This window comes from Corvus cornix, chromosome 1, assembly GCF_000738735.6.
Source record: "Corvus cornix cornix isolate S_Up_H32 chromosome 1, ASM73873v5, whole genome shotgun sequence".
Taxonomy (NCBI): domain Eukaryota; kingdom Metazoa; phylum Chordata; class Aves; order Passeriformes; family Corvidae; genus Corvus; species Corvus cornix.
In genome coordinates this window covers 17,039,620-17,053,563 of record NC_046332.1, presented here as the reverse complement: position 1 = coordinate 17,053,563, position 13,944 = coordinate 17,039,620, and the positions used below count along the sequence as shown (strand labels likewise).

Sequence of the window (13,944 nt, the reverse complement as noted above, 5' to 3'; positions counted from 1 at the left end):
TGTCCTTCTGAACAGAAGGGTCTTTCCTGTGCTGGGTCCTGCACTTGGGTCACCACAACCCCATGCAGTGCTCCAGGCTGGGGCAGAGTAGCTGGAAAGCTTCCAGTTAGGAAAGGCCCTGGGGGTGTTGGTCAACAGCAGCTGCACATGAGCCCAGGTGTGCCCAGGTGAGCAAGAAGGCCAAGGGCACCTGGCCTGTACCCACAGTGGTGTGTCCAGCAGGACCAGGGCACTGACTGTCCCTCTGTACTGGGCACTGGTGAGGCACCTCCAGTCCTGGGGTCAGTTTTGGGCTCCTCACTACAAGGGCATTGAAGTGCTGGAGCACGTCCAGACATGGGAAAAGAGCTGGGGAAGGGTCTGGAGCACCAGGAGCAGCTGAGGGATCTGCGGGGCCTAAGCCTGGAGAAAAGGAGGCTCAGAGGGAACCTTCTCACTCTCCACAACTCCCTGACAGGACAGTCGAGCCAGGTGGGCTCCCAGGGAACAAGGGATAGGACAAGAGAAAATGGCCTCAAGTTTCCAATGGCACCAGGGGAGATTTAGATTAGGTATTACGAAAAAGGGTTGTCCAGCTTTGGAATAGGCTTCTCAGGGAAGTAGCCAAGTCACTATTCCTGGAAGTGTTCAAAACCCACGTGGATACAGCATTTGAGGACACTGTTTAATAGTGAACATGGAGGTGATGCTGGGTTGATGGTTGGACCTGAGGATCTTAGAGGTCTTTTCCAACCTTAACAATTCCATGATTCAAGGCATGCTCTTACTGTCCTGAAATCTTCTGGGCAGTAGCGTGGTGACTGTATTCCCTTTTACTCCCTTTTACAAGGAGGATACTACTATGGAGTAATCTAGATGAAGAGTACTCATCCATGAAAAGGTATTAAGATATCTGCCTTTAGATCAGCCACTGACCTTGCAAAGAAGTAATTTAGAATAACCAAAGTGATGAAACAGAGGCAATGCTGGAGTTTTAGCATCAGTAACTATGAAACAATACAGCTTGTTCCCTACTGTCTTTTCAGTTAGACATTTTCGATAACAGTTTTAAATCCCTTCCATTCTCTCCTACTCAAAACAAAAGCTCAAGGAATTTCTCCTCTCAAAGACCAGCATTACCTGTTAAAAATATAGACTTCAGTTATCAACAGCTAAAAATCTAAAAAAATAGCTGTTGAGGTACAGCCAGCCAGTTGAGCATGCTACAAACTCAGCATCTGAAAATTTATACTACTAATTTCTAAAAGTTTATCACACACAGGAAGAGACAGCAATCCAGAGACTACAGAGATTGACAAAATTTATTTATTTATTCCCCACTTTTACTGACTTTTCAAAGAAACCCACCACAAATACCATCCAAGCTGGAATATACTAGTATGCTACCACTGTTAAAAAAAAAAAGGCATGAAAAAAATGTACAGTTGAAGGCTATTAAATTCTGATGCATCTGCATGTTCACTTACGAGTCCTTATTATTCTAGGACAGTGGAAGTACAGTGGACATTCAGTGATAGTTATTTTGCCAGCTCATGAAGACAAACAAGGACTGATCAGTGTGTCTGCCTTCTCTTTAAAAGCCAATCAGCAATAAATAGATGGTGTCATTCATTGTCATGCAGGAATGATTGTGGTCTCTCTACTTAGTGGGGCTTCTGGGTTTTCATGATTTTAGGCTACTGGATGGTTGAGGAGTTTTGGGAAAAAGAAATTTTGAAAGGTGAAAATTCAGTTTATTACAACAGGCTATGTTTAAATTTTATGCTTTAACAGATTATCAGCATAGTTTCATGCCTTAATGTCTAACAGCAACGACATTCTTTTTTCCCCCATAAAAGGGGCTATTATGAATGCATTATAATCAAAAATCAAATCTTTATACCACCTATGTTATATTCAGATGTCATATTAAGAGATATCATCTGGGTTAATTACATAACACCATGTTAGAATATGCCTAAAATAAGAGGTTTTAATCAACTATGATGTGGCTTAAACACCACTTTTTAGACATAACTCTGCATTATTTCTGAAATTTTTAATATATCTTAAAAATATACCAATTAAAATAAATTATTGTTATATATTTCTTTGTATCAAAGAAGAATCTTCAAACTTACAAAAAGCCAGTCCAGAGGTAAGTATGTGTCATACTCCACTAGTGAAGAATTTAAAGTAACTGACATTATTTCCAAATAGTCTACTTCTTTCAACATACAGTTTATTGCCTGCTCTTTATTTGTTATTTAGCTCACAGAAAGAAGAAAGAGCATTTTGTTTCACAAGAATGTCTCTCGACAGAGTGGACAGGTGGATTTGTTGCTGGATGAAAACCATTTGTACTGAAAAAGAGAAATACAGCTGTTTAATATGCAAAGGCAAGCTGAGTATCAGAAACACTGGCAGATCATCAATAATAACCATTATTGCCAGGGATCTGTGTTGTTAAGCTGCACCAGGGGAGGTTTAGACTGGACATTAGGAAGAAGTTCTCCACAGAAGGAGTGACTGGGCATTGGACTGGGCTGCCCAGGGAGGTGGTCAAGTCACTGTCCCTGGAGATATTTAAGAAAAGACTGGATGTGGCACTTAGTGTCATGGTCTAGCTGACAGGGAGGTGTTAGGTCATAGGTAGGACTTGATGATCTCAAAGGTCTGTTCTGACCTAGTTAATTCTGTGATTCTGTGAATGTAACTATCAAAACATTAACTATACTTTAAAAAACCCAGCAAGAAACAGTAAAAAAACCCTTTTCACTCGTGCATGTATGCATGTGTATATGTACATATGTATTTGCACACACACATATTAGACACACATCGTGTAGCAGCTCCTCTCTCATTACCTGCCCTTATATCCTAGTACAAAATCTACAGAAATAATTTATGAGTTCAGGTAATCCCAGATACTCCAATGACAAAGGGGAAAATTGTTGGTACTACAGTAGAAGTTTCTGGTTTAAACTATATGGACAGCCAGGCTGGATGGGGCTTGGAGCAGCCTGGTCTAATGGAAGGTGTCCCTGCCCATAGCAGGGGGTTGGAACAGATCAGCTTTAAGGTTCCTTGCAACCCAAACTGCTCTACAATTCTATGATATTTTGCGTACTTAAAAAGATTTACTCCAGGTACTTACCAAGCAAGCTGAATGAAACTTCTTCTTGCATGTTCTGCAAGCTTTTTTGGGAAGAGAATAGTTTGAACCATGAATGACTGAAAAACAGATCATGCAATCTTCAACGCCTTCAAAACGTTTATCCACATTATTTTTCCACAAAGATAAGCCTTCCATAATACTTCCATTCTAACAGAGGGAAAAGAGCTGTTAATACCATAGAATTCCTTTGGACTATTCCTGTTGTAGTCATAAAAACATGAAGGAAACAAAGCCTGAAGGGTTTATAATCTGAAATTACATGCAATACATGCAGTGCATAATTTATAATACTCTGATCTATAGAAATGGGAGTATTCATCAGAGCAGGAAGAGTGTATTCAGGAGAACTTAAAAAGGGATTTTGAAATTTTCAATCACTGCTTTGTTTTGTTCTAACCACAGATGATGCAATTTCAGCAATCATCAGTCTTTTAGAGAATTCTATGGACTGAGTTTTTGGTTTGATTTTTATTGGTGGTTATTTTTTTGGGTTTCTTTTCAAATTAGAGTTGACATGGTACTGCCACACAGGACAAACACTGGCCCACATCTTAAGAGATATAAATTTTCATCTTGGGCCCTGGAATTATCAGGACCTTATAGGCTGATCATTCTACCACTGTTTATGTATCTGGAGAAAAGCAGATTATAGAGTGACCCAATTCTATGAAGGCCTTTGCGATCTACTGATGAGGTCTGTTACACAGATCTATACAGTACTCCATTACTAGGAATATCTTTCTGCTATAAGCACTTCTTCAGTTTTCTAAACTAGGAGCTTTCTTTAAATTCACCTGATGTGTAAGATACGTGCTTAACTGTAGCATCCAATTGCGCCACTGCTGTACAGCCACACCAACCCTCTTTCCACTCTCAACTGTTATGGATCCCAGTGGATAATTTGATGGAAGCTGTATTATTAATTCAATAAAGATATCATCAACGGAGTAAGTTGCAATGACCTCTCGTGCTGCAGACCGAGCTTTTACCTTTGAAAAAAATACACATATTAAAAAATGCCACAGAGAGATATTAACCATCTCCAGTCTTTGTGTGTGTGTGTATATATATATATAAACTATAAATACATTATTAGACACATGAAATTATTTTCTTAGATCAGGTAAACGTTTTTTCAAAGAAAACAAAAATCTACTCATATCTTGGCAAACTAAAAGAAATTACCAGCCAGTTTTAAATCTACTGATTACATTTTTTAATAAAACAAAAAAAATAGCATATTGATAGCAGTACCTTCCACTTACTTCCTCAACTTCTCCAACATCCTAAAACCCATTCTTTCTGTTTTTTCTAAGCAGAATATTAATAAACATCAATTTAATATATTGATACCAAGCAGAATTATGTTTAATCAGTCATTTAGAACAACAAATTTGCAATCGTATAAAACACTCAGAAGTACAGTCCAGTTCTGAAAAGCAAAATTTCTTGAAACGTTTGCAAAAAACCCAAGCAAATAAAAAGAAAGGACAGAAAGTCTTACTCACTGTCATGCCGTTAAATAACTGTGTGCTAGTCTGAACGGAAGATATTTCCTGGGAGGAGAGCACACTGCTGACATATTTGCTTGTGAATTTATCCACAACATTGAAGACACGCTTCTCACAGCTATTCCACCACAGCCTCACCATGGCTGGCAGGTCTTTCAGCGTTATATGGTACACAGAGCAGGCCAAGTGTGGGATCTGGGATGACAGCACCCCTGTCCCTGGGAGGGAAAAAAAAGGTGTTGAAATACTCTTAGTACATTAGTCACGGATGATGGTGCCTCCACACCACATACAAAAATTCTGATTCCAGTATAAGTGTGGTAACTGGAATTTCACGTACATGTTCCTATTATTGCTATTCTAAGGGCTTGTTTGACTCAGCCCTTCTTCACCAGGCTGGTTTTTTTGCTCCTTAGCATGACAGTCCACACCTTGGAACTCACCTTCTAATTTAGAGACTGAACTCCAAATGGACACCAGAAATCAACCATAATTTTATATTGTAGAAATCAAAGAACATTCACTTTGGAGCACACAAACAGTAAGATGTTAAGAGGACAGCTGAGCTTTGCAGGCATGTATAGAAATGGCCTCAAGCTCCCCTAATAGAGGTTCAGGTTGGATATTAGGAAAAAATTCTTTGTTGAAGGAGTGGAAAAGCACTGGAACAGGCTTCCCAGGAAAGTGGTGGAGTCACCATCCCTGGAGGTGTTCAAAAGACAAGCAGACAGGGCACTTTGTGATATGGTTTAGAGGGCACAGTGGTGTTCAGTCAAAAGGTGAACTTGGATGATCCCATAGGTCTATTCCACCTTAATGATTCTATGATGAGATAAGGGAAATCTTTCCCTTGGGATGTCATGTTAGTAATTCTTTCTTACTGTCATCCAGATAAATTGTTCTGCAACATACAGTGATGTCCAAGCAAAAAATTAAGAAATGGAAACTTCATTTCCTTGCTTATACCTGCATAGCTACATTAAAAAAAAAAATTAATGAAGGGACTTCAAAAACATTCTTTTTTTCATGTTTCTCAGCTAAAGAAAGCAGCATATCTTCTCTCATCATCACTGATTAACTGGGTCTTCTGAACAGCATGACAAAAACAACACACAATTTAACATCTCAAACATTTAAAAATATATACTAAAATATTTTCAAATATTTTGAATTTCTATATTGAAATACAAGAAAATACAGAAATCTTATTTAGTATTAAAAAAATATATATAGAAGCAATGGTCACAGAATAGATCCCACATTTTTAGTGTTTTGGAATCTTCACATTCAGGATTCAATAGTAGTAATGTATTATCCCTGGGTTTTGTTTTTCTTGGTTTCTCTGACAAACATGTCAACTTTGGTTAAGTTTCATATCGGGAGTGTTAGCCAAAGATTTTTAAACACAGGTATGTATTTGTCTCTCTGTGTATTTGTTTTATAGGTAAGATTTTCTAAATAAGTATTTTTAAGCAAAAAAGCATATTTAAATATAACAACTCTCTCAAATGCACAAATACAACCTTTACTAACCTTTGACATCTAAATGAAGTTCTTCAGTAAAGAAGGTTTTTGTGTCCTTATTCGGAACTTCTGAAGTTGGCCCAGAAAAGACAGGGTTTTCAGGCATAAGCCTGAACAAGTGATAAAGCAGTTTATTCAAGCTTTTAGTTCTTCTAAGATATTGTGAGTAGAGAACTCGCAGCTGGTAGCATTAAAAAAAAAAATCACAAAAAAACCACAACACAGTAAATACAGCTTACTCTGTAAATAATACAAATATATCCTTGCAGGGAGGAAGAACAACACTGTGATTCAGAACTAGTGTTTAGAAGAGAAGTTTAGTTCTCTGCACCATTTTGAATGATTAGAAGATTATAATATGTACCAAGCTTGTTTGAAAATGCAAAAAACAGTCATCTTTTAATGAATCTTACTTCTTCATTGCTCTAATTTTACCATCCTCAACAACAGTGGTGCAGAAGTCTAAGTCTATTGATGCTTTCAGAATTCCACTAATTTCACAAAAACAAGGAATAAGAAGTTACATAATTAAAAGAATAAAAAGGCTGGTGAAACTTCAAGATTGAAACTAAGTAAGTAGATTAAGAAATTCAGTTAAAAAGAAATTACTCTGAATATATACCTGAGAAGAAGCTGCTTTAAAGAAAGCTAATGTTAACTTCCAAGTGAGAAGATATCCTAGAACAAGGCAGAACTCATCGCTCAGGGGTTGAATAACTGCAAATTCTCCAACTGGAATGCATTCCAGGATGTTTTCTAGCAAGAGTTCTTGAGTGGCCAGGATAGACATAAGAGCTGCTGGAGGTGATCTGTGGAAAAATGTTATCTGGAATAGTAAACTCAAATCTTGTGCACAGCATGAACTGAATTTATGTTCATAGCCTTCCTAAAACGTCATGAAAGTAAAGCCTCATTATAGGAAAATTTACTCTTTTTAATTTTTTTTTTCCCCTGAAAGAGGTAGTTGGTTTTTTTACCTTCTTAGAAGACAAATTTAAATTGAATGCTGATCACTTCATCTGGAAGTGGTCTATGGCTGAGCTCATTTAACCTACACCATGGATAGCTGCTTTGCTTGCTTTCTCTGGAGTCACACCAACAAAGGAGCAACTGAACAATGATCTCCTAATCACTGTTGGCTCTGGGTTGAAAAGCCTTTTGCAGCTCTGCAGTTAGGAAAGGTATTAATCATTGGGCTGAGGTTAAAAAGGAATTTTAACCAATTACCACATTCCCTCTTCAAACTACAGGCTTCACTGGATTCAAGTTGTATAAAACACACAGGTTGATTTTGTTCAGTTTCAAGTAACTTAAGTTAACTGTGCAGATGGACACATTCTGAATACAAGCAAAAATCTGCACTTAGTCCAGCAACTGCACCTAAAAATAACTGCAAATACTGTCTCCAGTTTTAGTGCAAAGGCAGATAAAACCAAAATATTTAACATTTTAAGTATTTATTACCTTATTATCATAGCCATGCAATTTTTTTTCTTTTAACCTCTCCTGGCTGACAGCTACTCTGCTGCAAATTTCAATCTTAATAAAAACACATTTTAAAAATATGGAAAACAGTATTACAAAAAGTGAGGGAAAAAATACACACAGTGCCAATTCCTCCTCTTCATCACCATAGGACTTGAGATCTTCATCATCAAATTTAGGCAATTCAGGCATTAATCTGTAGAAATATGGAAAGGAAATCAGGTTTAATTTTTAAATAATTTTTAATAAACTATTTTAATATATGTGATGCATCGTTCTTTGCTTATCAATGTCAACATTACTGACAGGCAATAAAATAATGGCAATTACTCTATAACAACAGAATCTTTAAGAGACATGTCACCATTGCAAAGATGGTTCACGAGTGACAGCAACGAGCATGTGTCTTTGCTCACTTCTCTTTCCAGACCTCTTACTTTTCCTGAGTCATGCTAAAATAAAATTCTCTATCAGAATAAAGCTATTGCAACTTTATGCCTCAGTGTAAGTGAAAGATAATGGTGACTGGCTTAAGCCACCTGCCTTGCACTCTGCATTTTGGAGAGTCAAATGCACATACTATTTTTCAAATTCTGTATTGTCTCTTTAGGTATCAGAAATATGCAAGAAGTTCACAAGAATATTACCTATTTATATTCACTTTCTTACCTAAATTAGTGAAAATAAAAACGTCATACTAATTAATGGTAGTGCCAGGCCCAGATCAAACCTGGAATATTTCTGTCTACATTTTAGGATTCTATGAGTGCTAAAATAAGGGCTAAAAATAAACACCTTTATTAAGTCTACTAATACAATTAACTTTAGCATTCATAGTTTTATATAGTGTCCTCCAAAAAAGAACACAAATTGTCCAGTTAAGGATTTTCTCCCATAATGGAACATGATTTTGCTACAAGTGCATATTCTAGAATACATTTTAAAAAAAAAAGAGGCAGGAAGGTTGAGAGGTGACAGGAGTGAGAAATGTGTTGCTTCTTACTTATGCAGCATATGGTAGACAGAAACCTGTACAGGTCGAGCCCAGAAAAGCAACAACGGACAGAGTGTGTTCAGCAGAGTCTGGAGTTTATCTGGAAGATTTGTCTTCTGGCCTGCAACAAACTTCGGTGGCAGCTTATGGTTTAACAACTGGTCCTTTGAGATGTAAGTCAGAGCTTCACCCAAAGATGTTAACACAGAGTTCTGAAAAGAGCCGCCTGATGCATTTTTGGTTTCTCCTATTTAAAAGAAGACAAGCTGTGATGCAGAACGTATGGATGATACCATAAACAAGCTCTGCCGGAAACAGCTCAAGACTGCACTTGGCAGGTTCCATCTTATCTTAAGAATCTCTGTGTTACATGCAATTACTTTACTAATTAGCATGTAAGTGTTAAAAAAACTGAGTTGTTATAAACTCCATTTACATAATATTCCTGTAAATTCAAAAATGTGGTCTGTTCAGTTCTATTACAGAACAGCCTGGCTGTTGTCCCCTTGTCATATACTTGCCTGTGATTTTCACCAACAAAGGTAGCAGCAAATTGTGAATTCCCTCAGAAAAGAATTCTTGCCACTCACTGACCAAGTTCCTAGGAAGATTTGCAGTACTGTCAGGAGTTGCAGCCTCAAAGTAAGCGCTAAGGGCAGATGCCAAGTCACAACTGACACAAGCAAAAATCTGCACAAGTGGGACATGGTAAAGCAAACGGCTTTCACTTGTTGTCTAGGAGGAAATAAACAAAGAGGAAGATTCCTTAGCCATAAATTTGCTTTAAAATATGTTTCACATTTCCATCTACACCAGTAAGTGTAATTTCAAAGACGATTCAATTGCAATAACTATTTGAAAATTATCTGGGGCAGAGACATGTTTAAAAATAGGATTTGTACTTTAATAAGACTTCCTGAAATGAATTTCCAAGTGTCACCAATACTTAGAACCATGGATTGTTTCCTTACAATGACAAAAAGAAAATTCAATTGACAACATGCTACTCTAAACCAGAACTTATTGAAGTGGCTGTCAGGAGAACATTTCCTCTCCCCCAACACAGCTGCTTTCTTTTTATTTTTGTTCTAACTAGTTGCCTCAGAAAGGAGTATCATTATCAATTAAAAATATTCCCTACTTAGTCTACACAACAAGATTTTCTTAAAAGTTTGCTGGTTTTTTTGTTTTAAATAAAATACATAGTTCTGAGGCACAATAGGTAAGATTAATCCTGAGACCAAGAAAGGTCACATGAAGTTTCCAGCCTGCCCTTCTAAGTGCATAGGTGACAGAGAGTGAGAGATTCTGTATCTTTATTTGATTAATCAGGAAGTAGTCAGCTGACTACTGACACTACTGACCTATTTCCTACCAGCATTAGAATATAACTTTGATGTTTCATGTGATCAGTTAGATACTGAAATACAGACACTGCTTTTTATTCAGTTAATTTTGATGTATCATGTTAGACAGTGTCTTGAAGGAATATAATTTTTCAACATAGAGACCTACAGCAGACATATTTCAGAATTATTCTCCAGTTACCAGTGTCATTATTAAATATCATATTACTTGAAGAGTGAGCTGATTTTATCTCCAAACACAAAGAGGACAGTATTATTGCTTGTGCTTTTAAACCACATTTGACCTTTCTCCAAAGTCCAATATAAACAGGATTTTGTGCAATTCTTTTTAACATTGTGTCAAGTATTTGGTATGCTGAGATTACTACAGTGTCCATGTGATATACAGGGAATAATCAAGAAGGTAAGTACATTAAAAGTGAAAATGCTTCCATATTACCTCTAACCAAGCCAGCATGGAGCACATCAGGAAGTCCCACTCGTTATCAGCCAAAGGAGCTGTGGAGTACTTCAGCAACAAGGGAAGGTAACGCATCATCTCAATGTTGAAACCAAGCAATTGAGCACTTGTTTCTTTCAGATTGCTGTAATAAAAATACAACCAAAGCTTATATAGCTAGATGTTGTAGACATGAGTATTTATATTCTTTCCTTCACTCCTCCCCACAGAACCACCACGCTCTGCCCTATGCACTTTTGATTTTCTGTCTTTCAAAGGCAGAGTGCTACATTAGCTGCCAAGTTGAAGTAAGATTCCTAAACTACAGATTCATAAATTTGTACAATTTACACATTTGTTCGAGCAATATACTTATATAAACTACAAAATTTAGCAATTTTAATTAAATCAATGCAAGAAAAATAATCATTTTAAGTTAGTGATTTAGGAAAAAATATTAGCCCTCAAGCGTCCAAATATTATACATTATAGGTTTAGATTACTAGGAAGAAATTCTTCCCTGTGAGGGAGGTGAGGCCTTGGCACAGGTTGCCAGAGGAGCTGTGGCTGCCCCATTCCTGGAAGTGTTGAAGGCGAAGCTGGATGGAACTTGGAGCAACTTGGTCTAGTGGAAGGTGATCCTGCCCATGGCAGGGGGTGGAACTGGATGAGCTTTGAGGTCCCTTTCAACCCAGACCACTCTACAGTTTTAGGATTATTTTGAAACTTTGTTGCCTGGATTTTTCTCACTATAGTCAATACAAATAAATCTCAGTATATTTTCACTCCTTGCTCAAAGATTTACAAGTTACATTTTTGGGTCCAGAATTTTAAAAGACAGACACTTAAGTTTGGTATGCAAGTTTTCTTCCTGCTGCCAAAATAAGCAATCAGAACTTGGAACTGAATATCCAGCAACAGCTACAAAAGCTGGTCTGTTCTGAATGCATTTGAAAACAGCTGACATCTTTCAAAAGCTCCTTAGCTTCCCAGCCTTCAACCACCCAGGTAATTTTCTGCAGCATGAGTTTGTAAATACCTAATAAAAGAGATATTAAAACCATGGGTCCTACAAAAGCTTAAATATGTAATATTAGAGCAGTAGACAGCAGTTGTACAGATTGATTTTGTTTGAATTAATTACTAGTCTGTATTTTTTAAACTTTTGTCTTAGAAATAAAAAAAAAAAGTCAAATTATCTCGAAGTTGCACCCACCAGCTAAAGAGAAAGCTGTCCTCATTATCATTTTTCCAAGATATTATGATTTTCAGTATTGCAGGTAGTAGATGATCACAATCAATACTTCTATCCTTCAAGCAGGAGTTCAAAATGGAAAGACACCCAAATGCTCCTATGACATAATAAAAACGTATACTTCATAGTCTTAATTATCAAGACAAAACAAATATTAGAATGTGTGTCAACAGAACTTAACTTTAATATCATAGGACAGTTTGGATAATACCTAAGGTTTCTTCTTTGAGCACTTAACCCACAGATGTCATTGTTAAATTATAATAATATATCCAATCCAAACTTATAAAAAAAACCACCTAGTATAAGATTAAGTGATAGTTCATAAAATTTTAAAAAAGGAAAAATACCTGCTAAGATTGGAATTTCTTTGTGCTACTAAAAATACAGCATGCTAAGCAATAATTTGGACAGATAATTAATACAATGCAACTGAAAGTTGTGAATTCTAATATTATTGGAATGTTAATTGGAGTCCTAGTTGGAATGTTCATTTTTACTTTTAGAGTGGAGTACAACTGTTGCATTAGTACTGTTTACCATTTTTAAGAAGAACTGTATTTATCTAGATTTCTTGGAGAAAATGAACATTGCCAACAAGCACATTGACAAAGAAATAAGGTAAAGTATCACATATGCATAGCAAAACCAACCAAAGCCCTGCTTCACTTAAACAACTTTAGCAGCATTTTCCCGATCTGAAAAGAAAGAGACCATTGGAATGGTAAGCCTACAACCTACTACTTAACGTGAATTTGGACATACATATTCTGCTCAGGAATCCCTAGAAAACTGAGAAGTAGTAGAAGGGAAATTAGATTACTAGGAAGAAATTCTTCCCTGTGAGGGAGGTGAGGCCTTGGCACAGGTTGCCAGAGGAGCTGTGGCTGCCCCATTCCTGGAAGTGTTGAAGGCGAAGCTGGATGGAACTTGGAGCAACTTGGTCTAGTGGAAGGTGATCCTGCCCATGGCCTTTTTTACAAAAGAAAAGGCCTCCACAACAGAGGAGGAGTGAGGATTCTTCCATTTTCTTCTGCTTAAAGTTTCAGAGACACATTTGTTTGCCTCACTGGTTCACTTAAAAAGCCAGGAGTTTCCATCTCTTTCAACTACGATGAAAGAGTAGGAAACTTTCACAGTAGAGATTTTTAAGATTCCTCTCAATTGCCGCATGACACTAACACTGACAATTTTCATACCTGAAGAACACCCATTTGAAGAACTCATCTGAAATCCTGAGAACACTGCCAAGGGACAGACGCCCACAGTTTAAAGTAACCAAATATGGTCTTTTTCAATTTAAGTACACACAGTTCTGTTACAAAACCTACACTTCAGTTTTCATATAGACTGATCAATAAGAGTGTGTGCAAGAACACACAAAAGCAGTAAGAGACAAAAACAGAAATTACTTTCCTTTTAAATGGCATCTAATTCATACAGCTAGAAGGACTGTGTGTGGGCATTTCCAAATAATTTTCTTGAAAAGCAGCAAGTTTGTGAAAACATAGACCCAAATTAAGTGGCTATAGTTAAAGTAATATTATCGTACATCTCAATTACCTCTTAAGTAATTTTCCACAGCTGCAGACAGTTAATCTAGTGCAGTTTTCAGTTGGAGGAGCTACTCAAAAATTATATGTAAACTGTGAAAGAATTCTTGGCAAGGCATCTAAAGACAATCATGAGCAGTTGACAATAGTAATATTTTTGCATGCTGTGTAAAGCCTAAATGGTTCATGGAAAACTTTCATATTTACAGATGTGCTTATATAAGATAGATCAAACTAGAAGTACAGCAACATCAAGATGCTTTTAATAATATCAGCCTAAATCTTTTAGTTCTAATTTTGTACCTGACAGCAGAGCTTGTACTCTCTGAATGACACAGAAAACTACTATGCCAAACAGTCTAGAAGAAATAGGCAAACTGAGAAAGCATTTCTTTCTAGGAAAAGCAATATTTATAGTAAATATGTTTTATCTAAAAGCAAACATTATTACAAACAAATGTTCTTAAATTCTAATGAACTAGACTGACGTAAGAATATACTCACCATCAGTGCTGGAAAGCTCTGTCTGTGTACATGTCATAAGTTTGGCCACACAATGGAAGACAAGTTCTCTCTTCTCCTCCTCAATTAAGAAAGGTGATAAACACTGAAGTGTATGCAATCTGCCCTCTGTTAATGGAAGGAACCTATTCATGCAA

The 13,944-nt window shown here is 36.8% G+C and overlaps 1 protein-coding gene across 1 annotated transcript in view; it reads right to left on the bottom strand.

Annotated features, from left to right (window-relative positions):
• Positions 1-1,283: 1,283 nt before the first annotated feature.
• Positions 1,284-13,944, bottom strand: part of LTN1 (listerin E3 ubiquitin protein ligase 1) — a 33,527-nt gene continuing 20,866 nt past the window's right edge. Inside the window, exons 19-30 of the mRNA XM_010395815.4 lie at positions 13,790-13,932; positions 11,694-11,829; positions 10,478-10,622; positions 9,193-9,406; positions 8,681-8,918; positions 7,799-7,873; positions 6,815-7,001; positions 6,202-6,373; positions 4,666-4,886; positions 3,952-4,146; positions 3,137-3,304; positions 1,284-2,342 (exon numbers count right to left, since the gene is read on the bottom strand). Of these exons, the coding sequence (XP_010394117.3) occupies positions 2,280-2,342; positions 3,137-3,304; positions 3,952-4,146; positions 4,666-4,886; positions 6,202-6,373; positions 6,815-7,001; positions 7,799-7,873; positions 8,681-8,918; positions 9,193-9,406; positions 10,478-10,622; positions 11,694-11,829; positions 13,790-13,932 (1,957 nt within the window). The 3' untranslated portion in view covers positions 1,284-2,279. The remainder of the gene's footprint in view (positions 2,343-3,136; positions 3,305-3,951; positions 4,147-4,665; positions 4,887-6,201; positions 6,374-6,814; positions 7,002-7,798; positions 7,874-8,680; positions 8,919-9,192; positions 9,407-10,477; positions 10,623-11,693; positions 11,830-13,789; positions 13,933-13,944) is intronic.